This window comes from Equus przewalskii, chromosome 12 (assembly GCF_037783145.1).
Source record: "Equus przewalskii isolate Varuska chromosome 12, EquPr2, whole genome shotgun sequence".
In the NCBI taxonomy this organism is placed as follows: domain Eukaryota; kingdom Metazoa; phylum Chordata; class Mammalia; order Perissodactyla; family Equidae; genus Equus; species Equus przewalskii.
Genome location: NC_091842.1, coordinates 836920 through 857242, shown reverse-complemented (window position 1 = coordinate 857242; position 20323 = coordinate 836920). Strand labels below are relative to the sequence as shown.

The 20323-nt window shown below is 52.9% G+C and overlaps 1 protein-coding gene across 3 annotated transcripts in view; it reads left to right on the top strand.

Moving 5' to 3' along the window:
- Window positions 1-891: 891 nt before the first annotated feature.
- Window positions 892-20323, top strand: part of CHLSN (cholesin) — a 149357-nt gene continuing 129925 nt past the window's right edge. Inside the window, exons 1-2 of one of the 3 annotated variants that reach the window (XM_070567345.1) lie at window positions 892-1028; window positions 14706-14832. In XM_070567345.1, coding sequence (XP_070423446.1) covers window positions 946-1028; window positions 14706-14832 — 210 coding nt within the window. In that variant the 5' untranslated portion in view covers window positions 892-945. Of the gene's footprint in view, window positions 1029-8778; window positions 11035-14705; window positions 14833-19766; window positions 19929-20323 lie in introns of those variants that run through there. The other 2 variants (XM_070567347.1, XM_070567346.1) reach the window with 2 other exon arrangements.

Below are 20323 nucleotides of genomic sequence, written 5' to 3'. Positions count from 1 at the left end.
ATGTCCACTCCTGCAGTGTAGCCCTTCAGGGTTTCAACTCAAAGATGGGGGGGGGGGGGCATTTACAAGAATCCTAGTTTGAAAACAGAATGGTTTTTCCTGTAGTCGGTAAGGCTGGACAGGCTTACACCTGTGGTCCAGCAATCCTACCCGCGCGTGTGTGCCTTAGAGACTCGCGGGTGCACAAGAGACGAGCAGGGTGTTCACTATAAACTGTCTGTGATAGCGCACAATTAGAAACGAGGGAGTTATCCGAAGAACGTGCAGCCAGAGGATGCTGGCTGGCTGTAGGCTCTCCCACATTAAGCATCTTCCCTGTTTGCACATCCCCGCCCGGCTGACACCCCACTTCACTGTCCCCATCTTTAAGTGACTCGCATGCGCTCCCTCCCTTTCCTCCCATTCTCAAAGTGTCTAGACTACAGAGTATCTCTAAGAACCGAACAAGGACGTAACTCACGTATCTGCCACCCAGACGGCTAATTTCGCTGGTTTTCCTTCAGACTTCGGCCCGCCTCCGCCCTCCACCTCCGACCTGGAGCTGACCGCTCATCCGAATTTACAGCGTCCTTGTGGACGCGTCTCCACCGCACTTGAACACCTTCGCAAACGCACTGTGTCGGTGACATTTAAACACTGCACACGGTTTTTAAATTACAGCATTTATGATTCATATAAATGTATGACGTTTGAGACGAATCCCTGCGGACCCCGACAGGCCTCGTCCGCCCGGTTAAGTCCAGGAGCCCCGCACCGGGTCGCCCAGCCCCACGCACCGGCAGGAGCCCCACAGCCCACACGTGGGAGCGTTGCCGGGCAACCGGCGGCTCCAGTGCCCAGCGGCGCCCAGAGATGACGCCACCGGCCCGCGCCCGGGATGGCCCCGCCCCCTCGCGGCCGCCGCTTGCCGTTGGCCGGCGGGGAGACGGAGGCGGGCCTCGGCCAATGGGCGGTGCCGCTCCGGAGGGCGGGACCGTGTTACCGGGGCGCCGCGCCTGCCGGAAGCCGGCGTCTGCGACTACGCGCAGGTAGGCGAGGGCGGCTGGTCGCGGGGCGGTCCCCACGTGGGTGCGCGGGCGGGCGGCGTGCGGGGGCGGCCGGAGGGACGGGCGGCTGGCCTGGCGGTCCTGGGGGCGGCCTGCGGGGCGCGCGGGGACTGGGGGCCTCCGCTGCCCCGGGCCTCAGTCCGGCGCGTTTGTTCCCCGCGCCCCTTCTCTGAGGAGCGTCCCCGGGGTCCCTCCTGAGTGTCCGCGCGGCCCGGGCGCGGGCGGCAGATGCGGCCTCTGATCCGGTGCGCTCGTGCTCCGCGGGGGGAGACCGAGTGAAGGAGCGAGGACCGCGGGGAGGATAAAGCAGGACAGGGCTGGCGGAGCGAGCCGCGCTGGTGCCAGGAGAGCAGCCCGGGTGGAGGGGGCGTGGGTGCGGGGACCAGCCGGGGGCGCGGCAGCCGAGCCGAGCGAGCGCGGGAGGGGAGAGCGAGGAGGGCGGGGCGGCCACGTGGGGTCTGCGGGCCTGGCTTCTCCGAGTGAAGCGGGAAAGCCTAGGGAAGTTTTCCAGCCGAGATCAGAGGTAACTCGATTTAGGTATTTCAGAAGTCGTTCTGGATGCGATGTTGGAAAGGGGCTGCAGGGCGGGACGAACCAGGGTACTAATGGCAGACGAAGTGAAAGGTGGCCGAATTCTGGATGCGTGTTGGCGATATGGCCAGCGGGGTATATTGGTGGGTTGGATGGTGTGTGAGAAAGTGGAGTTGTGGGTGACGCCATGGTTTTCAGCTTGAGCTAAAATCTCCCATTTCACCAGATGACCATTTGTTGGGAGAAGGGACACTGCAGGGAGCTCAGGTTTGTGGAGGATGATCTGGAGTTGCGGTGTGACGTGTTCAGTTTGAGATGGCGCGCGCGCGCCTGTGTGTGTGTGTGTGTGTGTTTGTGATCTATGTGCGGTAAGGTTGAGTTGCCAATGTAGTATTGCAGTTTAGGGAGAGGTTTGGAAGTTCTCAGTGTGCAGTTGGTATTTAAAGCCACAAGGCAGTTGGGATCCCGGAGAGGGTGAGAATAGGTAGGCAGCTGAGCACTAAGCCTGGGGTCCTTCAGTCTGCGGAGGCCAGTGAGGTGAAGAGGTAGGAAAAGCAGGAGAGTGTGGTGTCTGTCTCCGGAGCCGGAGCCGACAGAAAAAAAGCATCTCAGGAAAGGAGGCAGCATCAACTGGCGGATGTTGCCGTTCATTAGGTCAGATAAGATGAGCACTGAGCATCAGCCGTGGTGAAAAATTAATAGGAAGCGGGAAGGGGGTTGGGCCCTGTGGAACTGTCTGGGTTTGTTAACCAGCCTTTTGGAAGTTAGGCTCCTACCCTCCCACGGAGGCTGGAAGACACCTGTCTTCAGGTGTTGGCTTTTGGCAGCCTTGAGTTTTCTCAGGGGGCTGGGGTCATCGTAGGGATGCGGCCTTGAGCCCTTAGAAACTGTGTTAGGGTTTTGTTCAAGTCTCTGTAGGCCAAGGCTGAGGCCTAGTGGCGAGAGGGCTCAGAGGAACCTGAGTAGAGTTAGTCACGGAGAGAGTCCTTGTCCCTCACACATGGGTGTCATTGGTGGTCTTGATAAGGACAGTTTTGCTAGAGAGGTTGGACGAAAGCCTGATGGAGGAGGGTACAAGACAGAATGGGAGGAGAGGAGATAGAGACAGTGCAAAGAGGCAGGTCTTGAGGGTTTTGCTGCAGAAGTAGCAGAAATGGGGTGTCCATTGAACATGTGGAATGAGAGAGTTTTTAAGATGTGGGCACTTGGAGTTGATTCAGGGGAAGGAAAGAAGGAATAATGCAGGAGGGGTGTGGCTTGGAGTGATGTCCTGGAGTGGGCAGGGGATGGAACCCAGCACACAAGTAGAGGGTTTGGCCCTGGTGGGAGTGGGGACCATTTTCCGCTGTAACAAGAGAGAAGGGGCGGTGGGGAGATGTGGGAGCCTGTGGGAGTCGAGTGATGAGGAGTTAGTGTCCTCTCCTGAGAACGGAGAAGGGCGAGGAGGTGCTGGAGGTTTGGGTGATTAGGAGAAGTGAAAGAATGAACCGGTCAGTGGTCTGGGGGAGTGGCTGGAGTCAGAAAGTGGGGTGGGGTTGCTGGGCATTGCTGGAGATCCCCCCTGAGGTGAGGGGTTTTCAGTTTAAAGTGAGACTAGTCATCCTGGTCCTGGGCTGTCTCACCCAGGGAGGAGCATATACCAGAGGAGAGATTTCGCCACGCGAGTACCATGAAGGGAGTTGAGAGTGTGCGAGGGCCAGATTATAATGGTGGACCATGGGAATTAAGTTGTGGGAGTGGGAACGTGAGAGCAGTGAGGGACACTGAAACGTGTGGGGTCAGTGGGTTGCAGGTCTGGGTGAGGTTGAAGGATTATTGGACCCCAGGGTGCCGAGAGGTGGTAGCTGGAAAGATGGGAGGTGGGCTTGGTGAGTGAGATGCTTGGTTATTGTAGTAATAGGGTTGGAGCTTGGCCCTGGAAGGGATGGGGTGGGGAGGCAGTGGGGACGGGTAGCAGGAGAGCAGAAGCTGGCGCCGTTCGTCTAAGCGGGCGAGTCAGAGCTCGGAGTTGTCCTGGATCAAGTGGACGGGAGCAAAGCCACAGTCCTGGCGCAGGAACTGGGATTCCGCTCCTGGACCCCTTGGACTGACATCCCGGACGGTTGTGGATTGTGAGGCCCAGACCCTCCTTCAGGGGGGCCTTTGCCCCGGGAGTTGGGCAGTGCCCTTGCCTGTCACCTGCTGAGGGACCTCGGATGCACTGGGTGCGAGGGGACGTCAGGGGCTACAGGTGGTATTTTCGGATTTAAGAAGAGGGTTTTTTCCCTGTAGGCTGACGTACTTTTTTAAGGTCGTCTGGAGTTTCTTTTCAGCCCCAGAGCCCTGGCAGCCTCCGCCTGCTGGTACTGACTTGTCCTGATCCCTGACCGCAGGCCAGCCCGGTAGCGGAGGGTTTCCTCGTCTGTGTCTGACCCGGGCTGTCCGCTTTCTGTTGGTGGGGGTAGTTATTTGCTTCCCTGAACACTTTAGAGCTGGTATCTTAAAATAAGTTTGTTTTCCTTTTCCTGTAGAAATCACCGAACAGTATAAGGGAAAAAAATAAACGTTCTTATCATTGTACCCTCTAAAGTGTTAATACTTCACTGTATTTCCTTTGTGCGTGTTTGTGTGTGATTTTTCTTACGAAACGAGGGTCGTCTTGTGTACGCGTCGATTTACACCCTGCCTTTCAGTGGACGTTGCGCTGTGAGCGCGCACTGACGTCCTCTGAGGGCACAGGTGTGCGTGCTTGGGCGTGTTCCTCTCTCGATTGCCTCCTCTGGTAGGTGTGCCTGAGTCCCCTCATCTGTGTGCGTCCCTCAGCGGTCACGAGAAGTTGAGTTAATTTAGGTAAAGCTTAGGGCAGGGCCTGGCACGTGGCAAGCTCTAGAGAAATGCTGATTTACTGGTAATTATTATGATTAGCTTTCTTAACACACCCACCCCCTCCAAATCCTCATCCTCCCAAATATAGGGAAGACTTAGGGTGGCTTTGCTTTATAGACATTAATCTGAGTCACTAGGTTTTTTGCAGAAAGGCTTGTAAGGAAAAAGAAATAAAGAGTCTTGGTGGTTTCTGACATGGTGACGTCAGGCCACCTGCAGACGGCTGACACGCAGGGTCAAGTCAGTGACGGTCTTGGTGTAAATGTGTGTACGACTTTAATGGCACAAGTACGGTTTCCTGCACCAATCGTGTCAGCGAATGTGTTTTTCCCTTTGTTTGTTTGTTTCTTTTTAAAACAGGACTTGAGGAAGCTGGAGAACACTTGTTAGCTGTGGATGTGCCAGATGCTCTCCACACGTAATTTCATGTCCTCCTCACAGCCACTCTGTGAAATAGGTTCATCTGTAAGAAAAAAAGAGGAAAAACAGTACTGGGGCATTGTATTCTTAGATTTATGACACATAATTTGAGAGAGATCAGAGTGTTTTTTTGGTTTGTTTTTTAGTATATTCACAGGGTTGTGTGACCGTCACCGCAACCTAATTTCAGAACATTTGCTTCTCCCGAAAGAGACCCTGTGCCTATCAGCAGTCACTCCTCACTCCTTCCCCCGCTCCCAGCCCTAAGCAGACACTCTTCTACTTTTCTGTCCCTATAATCTACTTCTTCTGGACATTTCACATAAATGGAATTGCACAACCTGGAGCGTTTTGTGTGTGGCATCTTTCGTGCAGCATAATGTTTTCAAGGTTCATCCACGTTGTAGCAGGTGTCAGTGCTGCCGTCCTTTTTATGGCTGCGTTGTATTTCACTGCATGTGTTTATCCATTCCTCCATCGATGGACATTTAGGTTGTTTCCACCTTTTGGATAATATGACTAATGCTGCTATGAACATCAGTGTTCAGGTTTTTATGTGTGGATATGTGCATTTTGTTGAGTAGATGTCTAAGGGTTGAATTGTTAGGTCACATGATAGCATGTTTAACTTTTGGAGCAAGTGTTAGACTGTTTTACATGCGGCTGCACCGTTTTATATCCTACCAGCAGTGGATGAGGGTTCCAGTTTCTCCACATCTTCACCAACATTTACTATTATCTGTCTTTTTGATTGTAGCCGTCCTAGTGAGTGTGAAGTGGTGTGTCATTTGATTTGCATTTCCCTAATGACGAATGATGTTGAGCATCTTTTTTTTTCATTGCCATTATTTTTCTCTTCCATCTCTTGATTTTTTTTATTGAGGTCATAATAGTTTATAATATTGTGAAATTTTGGTTGTACATTACTATTTGTCGGTCACCATATGAGTGTGTCCCTTCACCCCTTGTGCCCACCCTTCAACCCCCTTCCCCCTGGTAACCACTAAACTGTTGTCTTTGTCCATAAGTTTATCTTCCACAAATGAGGAAAGTCATATGGTGTTTGTCTTTCTCTCTCTGACTTATTTCACTTATAATACCCTCAAGGTCCATCTGTGTTGTTGCAAATGGGACAATTTTTTGTCCTTTTTTATGGCTGAGTAGTATTCCATTGTATATATATACCACATCTTCTTTATCCAATCATCAGTGGATGGGAACTTGGGTTGCTTCCATGTCTTGGCTACTGTGAATAATGCTCCAGTGAACATAGGGGTGCATGGGTCATTTGAATTGTTGATTCCAAATTCTTTGGAAATACTCAGTGGTAGGATAGCTGGGTTGTATGGTATTTCTATTTTTAATTTTTTGAGAAATCTCCATACTGTTTTCCACAGTGGCTGTACCAGTTTGCATTCACACCGGCAGTGGATGAGGGTTCCCTTTTCTCCACATGCCCTCCAACATTTGTTGTTTTTTGTCTTGGTGATTATAGCCATTCTAACAGGTGTAAGATGATGTCTCAGTGTAGTTTTGGTTTGCATTTCCCTGAGGATTATGATGTTGAACTTCTTTTCATGTGCTTATTGGCCATCTGTATATCTTCTTTCGAAAAATGTTCATATCCTCTGCCCACTCTTTGATTGAGTTGTTTTTTTTGTTGTTGAGTTGTGTGAATCCTTTATATATTATGAAGATTAAGCCCTTGTCAGATATAGGATTTGCAAATATTTTCTCTCAGTTGCTGGGTTATCTTTTCGTTTTGATCCTGATTTCCTTTGCCTTGCAGAAGCTCTTTACTCTGATGTAGTCCCACTTGTTTTATTTTTTCTTTTGTTTCCCTAGTCTGAGAAGACATGGTATTTGAAAAGATTCTTTTAACACTGATGTCAAAGAGTGTACTGCCTGTATTTTCTTCTAGAAGTTTTATGGTTTCAGGTCTTACCTTCAAGTCTGTGGTCCATTTTGAGTCTATTTTTGTGTGTGGTGTAAGACAATGGTCTACCTACATTCTTTTACATGTGGCTGTCCAGTTTTCCCAGCACCATTTATTGAAGACACTTTTTTTTTCTCCATTGTATGTTCTTGGCTCTTTTTTCGAAGATGAGCTGTCTGTAGAGATGTGTGGTTTTATTTCTGGGCTCTCTGTTTTGTTTTAGTGATCTGAGTGTCTGTTTTTGTGCCAGAACCATGCTGTTTTGATCACTATGGTTTAGTTAAGTGTTTACTAAGCTGATTGATAGCTGCCTTTTCTGAATATTGCCTACCTATTCATCTCCTTGCTCAGGGCTTTGTAGCTGCTTTCCTATTTTTTTTTTTTTTTCAGGAATGAGGGCCTTCTTGAGGATTTCTTGTGGGGGGGTCTTGTGGTGATGAACTCCCTCAGCTTTTGTTTATCTGGGAAAGTTTTTATTTCTCCATCATATCTGAAGGATATTTTCACTGGATAGTATTTTCTTGGCAGAAAGTTTTTGTCTTTCAGGACTTTGAATATATCATTCTGCTCTCCTAGCCTGTGAGGTCTCCACTGAGAAATCTGCTGAAAGCCTGATAGGGGTTCCTTTGTCGGTTATCTTCTTCTGCCCTGCTGCCCTTAATATTTTCTCTTTGTCATTGACTTTTGCCAGCTTCACTACTATCTGCCTTGCAGTAGGTCTTTTTACACTGATGTAGTTAGGAGATCTGTTGGCTTCGTTCACTCGTAATTCCAGCTCTTTCCCCAGACTTGGGAAGTTCTCCACTATTATTTCTTTGAACAAGCTTTCTGCTCCGTTCTCCTTCTCTTCTCCTTCTGAATACCTATAGTCCTTATGTTTCACTTCCTAACTCAGTCAGATATTTCTTTGAGCGTTTCTTCATTTCTTTTTAGTCTGAGTTCTCTGTTCTCATCCCTCTGAAGCATTTCTGTATTCCTGGCCTCTGAATTGCTAGTTCGATCCTCCACAATGTCAGCTGTGTTGTTTAGGGAATGCAGATTTTTCTTTATCTTGTCCATTGTGTTTTTCATCTCCAACAGTTCTGATTGGTTCTTCTTTATAGTTTCAATCTCTTTTATGAAGATGCTCCTGAACTCGTTGAATTGTCTTTCTGTATTTTCTTGTAACACATTGAGTTTTTTAATGATAGCTGTTTTGAATTCTTTCTCATTTAGGTTATGAATTTCTGTACCTTCAGGGTTGATTTCTGGGTACATGTCATTTTCCTTCTGGTCTGGAGATTTAATATATTTTTTCATATTGCTTGACAGCGTGGATTTTTGCCTCCGCATAGTGATATTATCTGGTTGCAGCTTCCACCTGCCACCACTGGGTGGGGATCAGGTGCTGTGTGTCCTGGGCCTGGCACCATCCACGGCTCCCTAGCTCCAGCCCCTGACTCCTTTTCTGTCTGTGTGGCGCTCTGGCTGATCGCTGTGCTGGAGCGCTGGGCAGGGGGAGGAGTGCCTTCTATCACCTGCTGCCTCCCCAGCTGCTGACTCCTTTTCCCTCTGTGTGATGCTCCGGCTGATTGCAGGGCTGGAGTGCAGGGCGGAGGAGGGGCACTCTCTTTCTCCTGCGCGATCCTGGGTGTTCTCCCTGGGTCCTCACTAACTGCTCTCCTGGGGTGCCAGCTTGATGAAGACACCCCTGCACCAGCCCAGTCACCTCTGTGTGGGGGGCTTTCCCATGGGCTGTGAGGAAACTCAGAGAGTGATGTTCTTGTGGAGGGGCGCCCCTTCCCCCTTTCCTCTCAGCCCACGCAGGGTCCCAGGGTCCCTGCCGGCGGGCAGAGGAAAGTCCCCCTTACCACCTTGCACTTCCCCCAGGGGGTCCAGCCCCACCACCTGCAGACGTGCGGCCGTGTGGGTCTCCCAGATGTCTTTTGTGTTGTGTGAATGTCCTCTGTTGGACTGTGGGTGTCCTTCTGGTTGCATTTAGAGGGGAGAGCTCACCCCACCATGATGCTGACCTCACTCCTCCGTTGAGCCTCTTTTCACGTGCTTATTGACCATTTGTGTATCTTCTTTGGAGAAATACGTTCAGATCCTTTGCCCATTTTGAGATGGGGTTATCTGTCTTTTTTTGTTGAGTTGTAAGACTTCTTCACACATTTTCCATACAAGTCTCTTGTCAGATACATGATTAGCAAATATTTTCTCCAATTCTGCAGGTTCTCTTTTTACTTTCTTGCTGGCATGATTTTCAGCACAAAATTTTTAATTTTTACAGGTCCAATTTATCTGTTTTTCTTTTCACTGCTGATGCTTTTGGTGTCATAGCTAAGAAACTGTTGCCTGACACAAGGTCATGGAGACTTACTCCTATGTGATGTTGTGAGTTTTATAGTTTTAGCTCTTACTTTTAGGTTTTTGACCCATTTTGAGTTAATATTTGTGTATGCTATGAGGCAGGACTCCAGACTCATTCTTTTGCATGTGGACATCTGGTTGTCCCAGTACCTTTTGTTAAAAAGACTGTTCTTTTCCACTAAATCGTTTTGGCATGCTTGTTGATAATCACTTGACCGTAAATGTAAGGAAGTGTCGTTTTCTGTGACAAACGTTCATTGTCTCAGTTATGAGTCACCATCTCGTAGAAGTATTTAGAGAAACCTTTTTATTATATGGAAAATTCTCACCCCCTTTTAGCAAATAGACTTACTGATTAAACTTTTTAATGATAACTTACAGAATGAATATAGATTTAACTTCACTTTTATGGTAATCGATATGTAAATATTTGCTAGACTTTTCTTATTTCTTCAACCAGGTAATTGGCTGGCAGAGTCCTTTGCCTTTTCAAAGGCCCTGTGTCAACAGCCTCTCATTCTTTCGCGATTTCTTATTACTCTGCTAATTGAAATTTGTAGCCTCTGGCTTTGGATACTTTTTTTAGTTAAGGCTTAATTAAAGAATGTGGAGCCCGGAGTGTTCTGATTCCACGATAGTAATATTCTTTCAGTGTGCGGTAATCAGTCACAGCCCCAGACGGGGCGGGGGCGCCCCCCACGCTGGCCCTGGGTCCTCCTGGGTGCGGCCCCGTGATTGTTTGGCGTGGTCTCCGGCACAGCGTGATAGCCCAGGTTCGCGTACGCTTTCCTTGCCGCAGACGGGCGATCTTAGGAGCTCTGGCTCTTTGGTTCTGAGAATGGCGTTTAGACCCACATGCGGCCCTAGGTGTTCTCACTGCGGCTGGGCCCTCTGCACGTGATCACCTCTGGAGTCGCCGTCTCCCGCAGCCCGTTCCCGCTGTGCTCTGTTCTTGCATGGCACTTACCACCTTCTGGCATGGTGTACGTTCGTCTTTCCCCGTGAGACTGTGAGCTGCGCGTGGCCAGGTGTTCTGGACCGCCTGGTGCAGCGCGCGCAGCTCCTGGCACACGGTCAGCACTCTGCGGGTGGCGACAGGGGGTGTATCTGGAGTGAAATTGCCGGCTGGCAGGGCGTGTGCGTGCTTAATCCCACCGGCTAACACTTGCACGTAATTTTTCCTGTTTGTGCCTGTGGGAACAGTTTTGCTTTGTGGGGAAGTTTGCATCTCAGCAAGTCCGTTCATGGTGAGGGGGCGCCTGGGTGAGAGGACGTGCCCAGGACACAGCATCAGTGGGCCTGCCTCCTTCACCCGCCGGCCTTGCCCCTCAGGACATTCTGTGGCTCAGGGCCTTTGCACCTGCTGTTCCTCCTGCATTGCCTGCACTTCCCCCAGCTCTTCACATGGCTGCTCCTCTGTCCTTCACTGGCCTCTTAGAGGCCGCCTGACACTCCCGTCACCCCACTCACTTTATTCCGGTTTATTTTCTTGGTAGCGTTTCTCCCCACTCACTTTATTCCGGTTTATTTTCTTGGTAGCATTTCTCCCCACTCACTTTATTCTGGTTTATTTTCTTGGTAGCATTTCTCTCCGTGTGTAAAAGGGTTTACTCGTTTCCTTAAATAGTCCCGTCTTCCCCACTAGAAGGGAAGTTCCTCGAGATCGAGGCTCTTGTCTGTCACTTGTTCGCTCTGTGTCAGCATCCAGCACGGGCCTGGCACCGAGGTGGCTCTCAGTAAATGGTTGTCGAATGAATGAGCTGCGTTTCTGAACGTCCGCTAGTGGAGTCCGGAGTGAACTCTGGTGTCGAGCGAAGAAGGCGCTGGTTCGTGTCCCCGTGCCCACAGACGCAGCCCTCAGCAGCACGTCTGAAATTCAGAAAGGTACACACACCACGTAATGCAAGTATGTGTCGTACATATAAAGTGAAACCTGGAGTATGGAGGGCGAAGCCACCGGAGTTGAGGATAAATAAGAGGACATACGTTTCTGTAATTTGTTAGAGTAAAAACTGATATTAGGAGGCCTTGTAAATAGAGTTTTAAAGGACTAGTATTTGTAAAAGCCTTCATTTTTTTTTCAAGTATAAAACATTGAAAAAAGCAATATATCTGAGCTGTAAAAATGTAGAAAGTCCCTTGTAATCCCACCCCTAAATATAAATAAAAGTAAAAGTTTTGTTTATATGCGTCAGACTTTTTCGTATATATATATATGTTGCTTTCTCTATTATTGTTGTTATTTTCAGTATTTTCTTAAAACAAAAACATGGGGCCGGCCCTGTGGCCTGGTGGTTAAAGTTCTACGCGCTCTGCTTTGGCAGCCCAGGTTCACAAGTTCGGATCCCGGTTGTGGACCTACACACTGCTCATCAAGCCATGTGGCAGCATCCCACATACAAAATAGAGAAGATTGGCACAGATGTTAGCTCAGGGCAAATCTTCCTCAGCAAAAAACAAAAACAAAATTATATACTACTACTCGTAGTATTCTGTATTTTCTATTCTCTATCTGCAATACTGTCTCATTTGTTTTAATTACTGAATGGGATGCATTTTGTTGGTTTATTCTGATTTACTTATTTAATCCTTTATTGAAACATGATTGGATGGTTTCTGCTAAAAACACGTGTAATGAAAAGCAGGACGTATATGTTTGCACGTGCTGGTTGTTAAATTATTGTCTCAGCTCCAAAAGCACGTTTTACGCGCTGCTTCATGATGCTCACGTTACAGCTTCTGGGGCTGCGCCAGATACGTTTCCACGTCAGCTCCTTTTTAGGCTCCATCCGGAGGGGCGAGCAGCGGGGACTGGAAGCTGGTGGGGGTGGGTGGGGGTGAGGCCGATGGGGAGTGGGCAGCAGGGCTTCTTCCTGCTCTAGCTGCCCGCCAGCCGCCTGGCAGTAGCCTTCGCTGCAGCAGCAGGAGCTGGTCCAGTTCCCACGTCTCCATCCAGGAATCAGCCAGACTCCTCCCTCAGAGGTCCCCCCTCGACGACGTCCTCCCTCAGAGGTCCCCCCTCGACGACGTCCTCCCTCAGAGGTCCCCCCTCAGACGACGTCCTCCCTCAGAGGTCCCCCCTCACGACGTCCTCCCTCAGAGGGCCCCCCTCACGACATCCTCCCTCAGAGGTTCACCCTCGACGACGTCCCCCCTCAGAGGTCCCCCCTCAGACGACGTCCTCCCTCAGAGGTCCCCCCTCAGACGACGTCCTCCCTCAGAGGTCCCCCCTCAGACGACGTCCTCCCTCAGAGGTTCCCCTTCAGACGACGTCCTCCCTCAGAGGTCCCCCCTCACGACGTCCTCCCTCAGAGGTCCCCCCTCAGACGACATCCTCCCTCAGAGTTCACCCTCACGATGTCCTCCCTCAGAGGTCCCCCCTCAGACGACGTCCTCCCTCAGAGGTCCCCCCTCAGACGACGTCCTCCCTCAGAGGTCCCCCCTCAGACGACGTCCTCCCTCAGAGGTTCCCCTTCAGACGACGTCCTCCCTCAGAGGTCCCCCCTCACGACGTCCTCCCTCAGAGTTCCCCCCTCAGACGACATCCTCCCTCAGAGTTCACCCTCACGATGTCCCCCCTCAGAGGTCCCCCCTCAGATGACGTCCTCCCTCAGACGACATCCTCCCTCAGAGTTCCCCCTCACGACGTCCTCCCTCAGAGTTCCCCCCTCAGACGACGTCCTCCCTCAGAGGTCCCCCCTCAGATGATGTCCTCCCTCAGAGGTTCCCCTTCAGAAGACGTCCTCCCTCAGAGGTTCCCCCTCACAACGTCCTCCCTCAGAGGTCCCCCCTCAGACGACGTCCTCCCTCAGAGGTCCCCCTCGACGATGTCCTCCCTCAGAGGTTCCCCTTCAGAAGACGTCCTCCCTCAGAGGTACCCCTCAGACGACATCCTCCCTCAGAGGTTCCCCTGAGACGACGTCCTTCCTCAGAGTTCCCCCCTCAGATGACGTCCTTCCTCAGAGTTCCCCCTCACGATGTCGCCCCTCAGAGGTCCCCCCTCAGACGACATCCTTCCTCAGAGTTCCCCCTCACGATGTCCCCCTCAGAGGTCCCCCCTCAGACGACATCCTCCCTCAGAGTTCCCCCTCACGACGTCCTCCCTCAGAGGTCCCCCCTCAGACGACGTCCTCCCTCAGAGGTCCCCCCTCAGGCGACGTCCTCCCTCAGAGGTCCCCCCTCAGACGACATCCTCCCTCAGAGGTTCCCCCTCGACGATGTCCTCCCTCAGAGGTCCCCCCTCAGGCGACGTCCTCCCTCATGGGTCCCCCCTCAGACGACGTCCTCCCTCAGAGGTTCCCCTTCAGAAGACGTCCTCCCTCAGAGGTCCCCCTCAGACGACATCCTCCCTCAGAGGTCCCCCTGAGACGACGTCCTCCCTCAGAGGTCCCCCTCAGACGACGTCCTTCCTCAGAGTTCCCCCTCACGATGTCCCCCCTCAGAGGTCCCCCCTCAGACGACGTCCTCCCTCAGACGACATCCTCCCTCAGAGTTCCCCCTCACGACGTCCTCCCTCAGAGGTCCCCCCTCAGACGACGTCCTCCCTCAGAGGTCCCCCCTCAGGCAACGTCCTCCCTCATGGGTCCCCCCTCAGGCGACGTTCCCCCTCTGAGGTCCCCCTCAGACGACGTCCTCCCTCAGACATCCTCAGAGCTCCTTCCTTCAGACATCCTCCCTCAGACATCCCCCCTCTGATGTCCTCCCTCGGAGGTCCCAGCAGCAGCGGGAGCCGGTGCCCCCTCAGAGGCGGAGGGCCCTCCACCCTGACCCCTGTGACACGCTTCCCGGTTCTGGTTCCTCAGGCCTTTCTCTTGGTGCCCCCATCGCAGAGTCCCACAAAGGAGCTTGGTTTTAGAATTCAGGGGCTTTGCTGTTCTTACACGTGAAGGTGTAGGTACTTCTGTGCCTGAGAAAGTAGACAGAATCAGGTGCTTCTTGGGTCTTGCGTCATTCATCTTACGTGGCTCCAGTTGGTGCTTTTCCTCAGTCCAAGGAGGCCATCCCCGACTCATCACGGTCCCCTCCACCTGTGGGTGACGAACGCCCTTAGTGACAGGGCGCGTGACGGTCATCCACAGCGGGTGTAGTGCCGCAGCTTCCCTGCTGGATGGGGAAGTGTGAGTTAGTCCGTAACAGTAGAAAATAAAAACCCAAGATATTCAACGATTAGGGAATAGACAAATTTTTGTAATTTTCGCTTTTGGAAAATTTTGATACTGTCATTAAAAGTGGTATTTCTCTTAATCTGAAAAAGCGTTGCGTTCGTGTTTAGTTAGAAACACAGAATGTATAAATCCATGTATGGTTGCAGCTGTGTTACAACACTCAGAAGAAGACAGAAAGGAAATTCACCAAAATGTTAAACTGGTTGTCCGTAGCTCATAAATCTAGGGGATTTGACTTTCTTTTCACTTTATATATTATCCATATTTTCTGAAATACCTTTGTATTTGCTTTAAAATGGGAGAGTACCCTCCCCTCTTCGTTTAAAAATATTCTGTGGGCTAAGACCCTTTATTTCCTATGTCTTTAGCAATTTACTTTGTCTGTTGCAGGATGGCAAAACAGAAGAGAAAAGTTACCGAAGTGACGGGGAAAAAGAACAAAAAGCTGAAGGTGTCCGCGCGAGAGACCCCGCTGGCACCTGAAGGCGCGCCGGGCGGGGAGGACACGCGCCCCGAGGTAGGCGCACGGGTCGCGTTGGCCTCGCCTTGTTTGCTGACTGGGAGGGAGGACGGGGCGGTCAGGCTGCTGGCGTCTGTCTGGGTGGAGCAGAGGCTGACCCAGGTTACACGTGGACACACCCAGCGCCTTTGAAAAGTGATCATAGGAGAAATAGGAATTTCGGTAAATTTTGGGTAGGAACACCATGACCGCCTTGCTGCAGCCACCAGATGCACAGCCTGCGGTTTTGGGTGCCACGTTTTCAGGGCGGTTTTGACGGACTCGATTGGCCCGTTGGAGGCACTGGATGGCGAGGGCTGGAGCCGGGCTGCTGAGCTGCGCTCTGAGGAACGGGGGTGGCACAGCGTGTGCAGAGGGCGAGGTGCCCTTCCCTCGATGATGCGTGGCGCGTGGCCTGGGACTCTGTATCTAAGAATTCACACCGAAAAATGTTCATATCTAGCATAACGTAATCTGCCACCGAAATATGGATATGCATTTAGAGTTGTTTTCGCTACCACCAAGTTCTGAGTGTTAAAATTTTTCTTCTCTATGGAGCTGTCTTTCCAGTTTCCAGCGTGCAGTTGATTAAAACAGTAGAGTACATTACAAATTTTGACAAAGTATTCAACATAACTAGAACGTGACTAGGCACGCGTCCCGCAGTGATGTGGCGGGGCGCTCCGTGCTCCCGCACCTGTGGATGAAGGTTGCTGGTTATGGGGTGGGAGAGGGTTTAGGGTGATTTTATCCCGTTTCTCATGTCCAGCTGTATGGACTGAGTAACCTTATTCACATAAATAGAGGAACGAGGATGGAAGTTTTGTTGTGCAACTACTTAATTCCTTGAACTCTGAGACCGTCGTGTGATTCTTTGGCATGTGTTATCAAAATTGACTTTTAAAGATCTACCGATAAATGGCGACTTGATTACGTTCTTCAGATCGTTCCGGAAGAAAGAATTGGAAGCGGCCTGACTGCTCAGGGATTTGTTGCTGGCTCGTTACGCTGGTGCACCTGTACAGCAGCCGTATCCCAGACTGTGCCTTCGCTTGGTGCCCTGAGGTTTTTATGCCCCCGGGCAGTGTGCCCTAGTAAGATTCGGGGTGCCGGTAGCCCTTCTTTCATAAAGTGGGGAGAGGGCCGCTGTGCAGGGGGAGAGAGGAGGGGAGAGCCCGCCTGACACCCGGCCGGCTCCTTGACTGCAGGCCCCTCAAAGCGTTTTCTCAGAGCCGTTTCCAGCAGGAGTGCCCGTAGCGTCAGGGCCCCCCGGAATGGGTTCCCCGAGACTAGCTGTGCTGTGCACACCTTGCAAAGTCCCGGCGTCCCTCACGGTCTGTGTGCCCCGTTTGATGACTGCTGGTCCAGCTCGCTCCAGGACTCCATGCCGTGCAGTGCGGCAGCTCCACGCTCGTGGGAGACGGCGTGGACTGTTGGTCCCTCTGTGGCGCTGGCAGGAGAGGAGCCGTGGGACGGATGGAGCGGGTGCAGGGTGTGTGCAGAGAAGGCGCTCAGCTGTGTCTGGGCCATCTCTCAGCTGCCATCACCGAGGTGTGGGTGAGGAAGCCAGGCCGGCACCCGGGACCCCCACTTGTCCTGGGTGCCCCACCTCCTGGGTTCTCTTTGGCAGCTCATTTGAGCACAAGGCACCTTTCCTCTCTGTGCAGACGTCCCGCGGTTGACGTGTCGCCTCACCGATTCGTGTTATCCTCGAATTCTCCACCGCCTGAGCCCCCGTTATGTCTGCTCCTTTTGGTTTGCAGATCCCAGATGGAAACAGGATTTTTAGGGCTATTCAGACTCCCGTTCAGTGGTCCGGCTCACCCCAACTCCTACAGAACCTCAGTTACACATGACCCTCCTGAGCTGTTTTAGGACACTTTGCGGCTTTGTCCAGACTCCCTCCTCCAGTTTCTTTACAGTGAACTCCACACCGTCACCTTGGCGATTTTTAATTTTGTCCTAAAGTGTCCAGCTTTCCGTTTTTCTGGTCTCTGCTTGCTGGCAGCTGGTCACTGGCAGGACCCACAGACGGTGTGGATTTCTGGTAACCATCAGTGCGGGATAGCCTTCTCCTGAAGTCAGGACTGATATTCTTTTCGTTAAATTCAGGTAGTTTAAAGAGTTTGTGAGTGTTTTCCGTTATGAAAGTGCGTGTTGATTAAGAGAAATTTGGAAAACAAAAGCAGAGAGAAGAAGGCCTTTGGGTGAGTTCCCTTCCGGTCTCTCTCCTGATGCCTGGGTTTTGTTTGGTTGGTGACATCGTGGACAGTTCCCGGTGGAGGCACGTGCACTTTTTTAGTTTTCCGGCCACAGGGGTGCTGAGGGGCGGGAGGCGGGCCTTGGAGCGCCCCCGGAGCCTCCGCAGGCAGCGCGGGGACGGTGCCCAGCGCGGGGAGGCCCAGCGGCCCGGGCGCGGAGCCCCGACCGGCCAGCAGGGGCCGCAGCCCTCCTCCGGGAGGCAGCCGGCGGGTTGGTTTTCCTGACGACTCGGGGCCGCGCGTTTCAAGCCCTTGGAGGGTTTTCGGGTTGGTCTCTGAGTCGGTGCTGCGCTAGGGGCTTGTGTCCTGAGGACCCCTTCTCGGGTGGCGGGGCCGGTCTCCCGAGGACAGGGAGCCTCTTCCTCGAGTGCACATCCTGCTCTCTGCTCATAAAAATATTTCTTCCCTCGCTCACTCGCTCGCTCTCTGGTTCTCATGGGAAATCCTGAAAAGGGGTGCAGGCATTTTTTAAGGAAAGAACGTTGAACGCCGCACCTAATTTTAAGGGGGGGTGGGCCGACGAGGCCTGGAGGGCACATCCCTCTCTCGGGAGCTTGTGGAAAAGTACTGTGCTGTCCCCCACCGCCCCCCGGGCTCTGGGACGAACCTCCGGCATCCACATGGAGAGTGGAGAAGCCTCTGTCCCCGCTGGGGCCACTGTGTTGTCCTCCCGGAAATGTCCGTCTGGGGAGGCCTGCGGGTCCCGGTGGGGTCACTTCCCACAGCACAAGCGCCTTGAGCCTGCGCCAGGAGCGCTGAAGTGTCCCTGAGTGACGACACTCCAGCGCCCCGGGCAGTCTCTGCAGAGTTCAGTTCCCACTCAGCCGCCCGCCCGCCCGGGGCTGTGTGCTCAGCTCCCTGCCAGCTCCCCCTGCCCCGCCCCTGGCAGATGGCACAGCGGCCCCCCGTGCCTTTGTCTGGACGTGTGAAGCCATTGGTGCTGCTCCAGGAGGTTCGCGCCCCCCCTGTGTGCACCCAGCCCACCAGCTCGTTCACCTGTGGGCCCTTGCAGGCCTGGACCGGTGGAGAAGACTGGTGGGTGCTGTCCCCGAGGCAGAAGGTGCCCCCTGTGCCGTCCTCAGTGTTGGGGCGACTGTCCTGTCTGGCCAGCTGCTGGTCTTGGAGGACCCAGCGCCTGCCCCCCTCCCCCTCCCTCCGTCCTGCGAGGTGGGGGTCCACGAGGCTGGGGCGGGCTTGTGCATCCTCCCTCCCCTGAGGATGCTGCCGTGGCCCCAGGGGTCTGAGGTCGCCATATCTCTGCCTGTTTCTAGCTTCTTGGGACCCTCCCCGGGAGCCTGCACTGAGGCTGTCCCAGTCTGTCTTCAGGTGGTTTCTCGAGGGTTAGGTCTTAGATAACGTCCGTGGGCATTTGAGTGGCGGAGGGGCGGGGCCGCGGTGTTGGCTCTGCGTCCCGCCTGTCCCTTCCTCGCCCTCGCTGACGAGGAACTTGGCGTTTCTCTTTCTGTCCCAGACGCTGAGACGCACAAGGGGGAGACGGTGTCAAGACAGCTGTCACACCACAGCCAGTGGGGTGTCTGCAGGCTCTGGAGGGCACCTCGGGGGAGCTGGCCGCCTCTCTGCTGCTGTAAATACGACCCTGGCTGCCTGGCGACGGGGTGGGGCGGGCCGGGGTGCAGCGGGCCCCCTCCTAGTCCCCTGCGGCCTGCAGAACTCCTCTCACCACGTCCCGTCGAGAAGAATCCCTTAGGTTTGCAAAGCACTTTTCTGTTTACAAAAGCACCTCCACGCTGGATTCCCCGCAGCCCTGAGATGCCGGGGGGCCGAGGTGCAGGTGCCATGCCAGCTTCACCGCGAGCCGACCAGAGAGGCGGGGTCGGCCGCACGGTCACCTGGCCAGCTGGTGACGGAGAAGAGACTCACACCTGGGTTCCTGGTCTCTGTACCTTTCTGAGCACACAGAGGCTGTCACCTGCCCCGAGTCCCTTGGTGTCGCTGGGCTGGGGGTCGTCTGGGCGTGGGTGGCTCAGCTGTGTGTGGTGTCCACGTTGCCAAGCACCATGTAGGGACCGTGCCAGCTCTGTTTTGGCATCTGCTCTCAGCACTGTGGATGCTGATGGTGTTGATGGAGAGACCGCGGATGTGTGGGCCAGACTGTCCTGCCATAGGAGTGACAGTCTGGAGTGCACAGTGACAGGGAGCCTCCGAAGGAGAGGAACCCTTTTTTCCTTCAGGATATGCTGTGTGCTGTCCCTAAGCTGCTCAGTCCCCAAGTCCCCCGTGTAGCCTCGTGCTCCCCGAGTGTTTTCAGGGCTTTGCTGAAACGTGGCCAGTGGATGGCGGGGCTGCAGGAGGCCAGTGCTTTGCGTGGCCGGCTCTCCCAGGGTCACGGAGGCTGTTCCTATGGAGAGGAAGCCACGCTACTCAGTATGGACCGTTATTGTTTTTCCTCCCGTTGTCATCTTGGAAATCAGATACGAATTACATGGGCATTACGCCCACGAGCGCTTTATAAAACCATCAAATGAGGCTGTGAGCTTTATGGCCTTGAGAATTTGCTCAGAGCCAAAATACTTCATCCCAATGGTATTTTGCCTCAAGAAATATGACTGGTCCAGCAGCGGATTTTTTTTCTCGTTAAATTGGTAGGGGTGAGGGGTCGCTGATCTCTGCAGACAGCTCCCTGGGAGCCTGAATTGTTTTCTTAGCAGAAATTCCCTCTGCCACTGTTTTTGTTTCTTCCTTTGTGGCTACTGAATGCTGGGTTGTCAAGTAACTGGAGTTATAACTGATAGGCTCGTGCGGCTGAGAGGGGTTCAAGCCCTGAGTAGCCATCTCACGTACAGAAGACCTGAGACCAGAGACGCCAGCGACCCCCCTGAGCCCGTGCTGTTGGTAGGAGGCCCGGGGCCCCTCTTCTGTCTCTGTCTTCGCTGGCTCTCTTCTTGCCTCTGCCATCTTCGTTCCTTTTCAAGGCTGAGTAATAGCCCACTGGGTTTATCATACGTTTGTTTCTGTTTCCACCAGTTCTTGGACATTTGGGTTGTCTCCAGTTTGGGGCTCTTATGAATAGGCTGTGAACATTTGTGTACAAGGCTCTGCGTTTTCATTTCTCTTGGACTGGGATGGATTGTACGGGAAGCGCGTGTTTACTTTTTAAGAAATTGCTAAGTGGGGCCGGCCCTGTGGCCAAGTGGTTGGGTTTATGCGCTCTGCTTGGGTGGCCCAGAGTTTGCTGGTTCGGATCCTGGGTGTGGACATGGCAACACTCATTGGGCCACGCTGAGGCG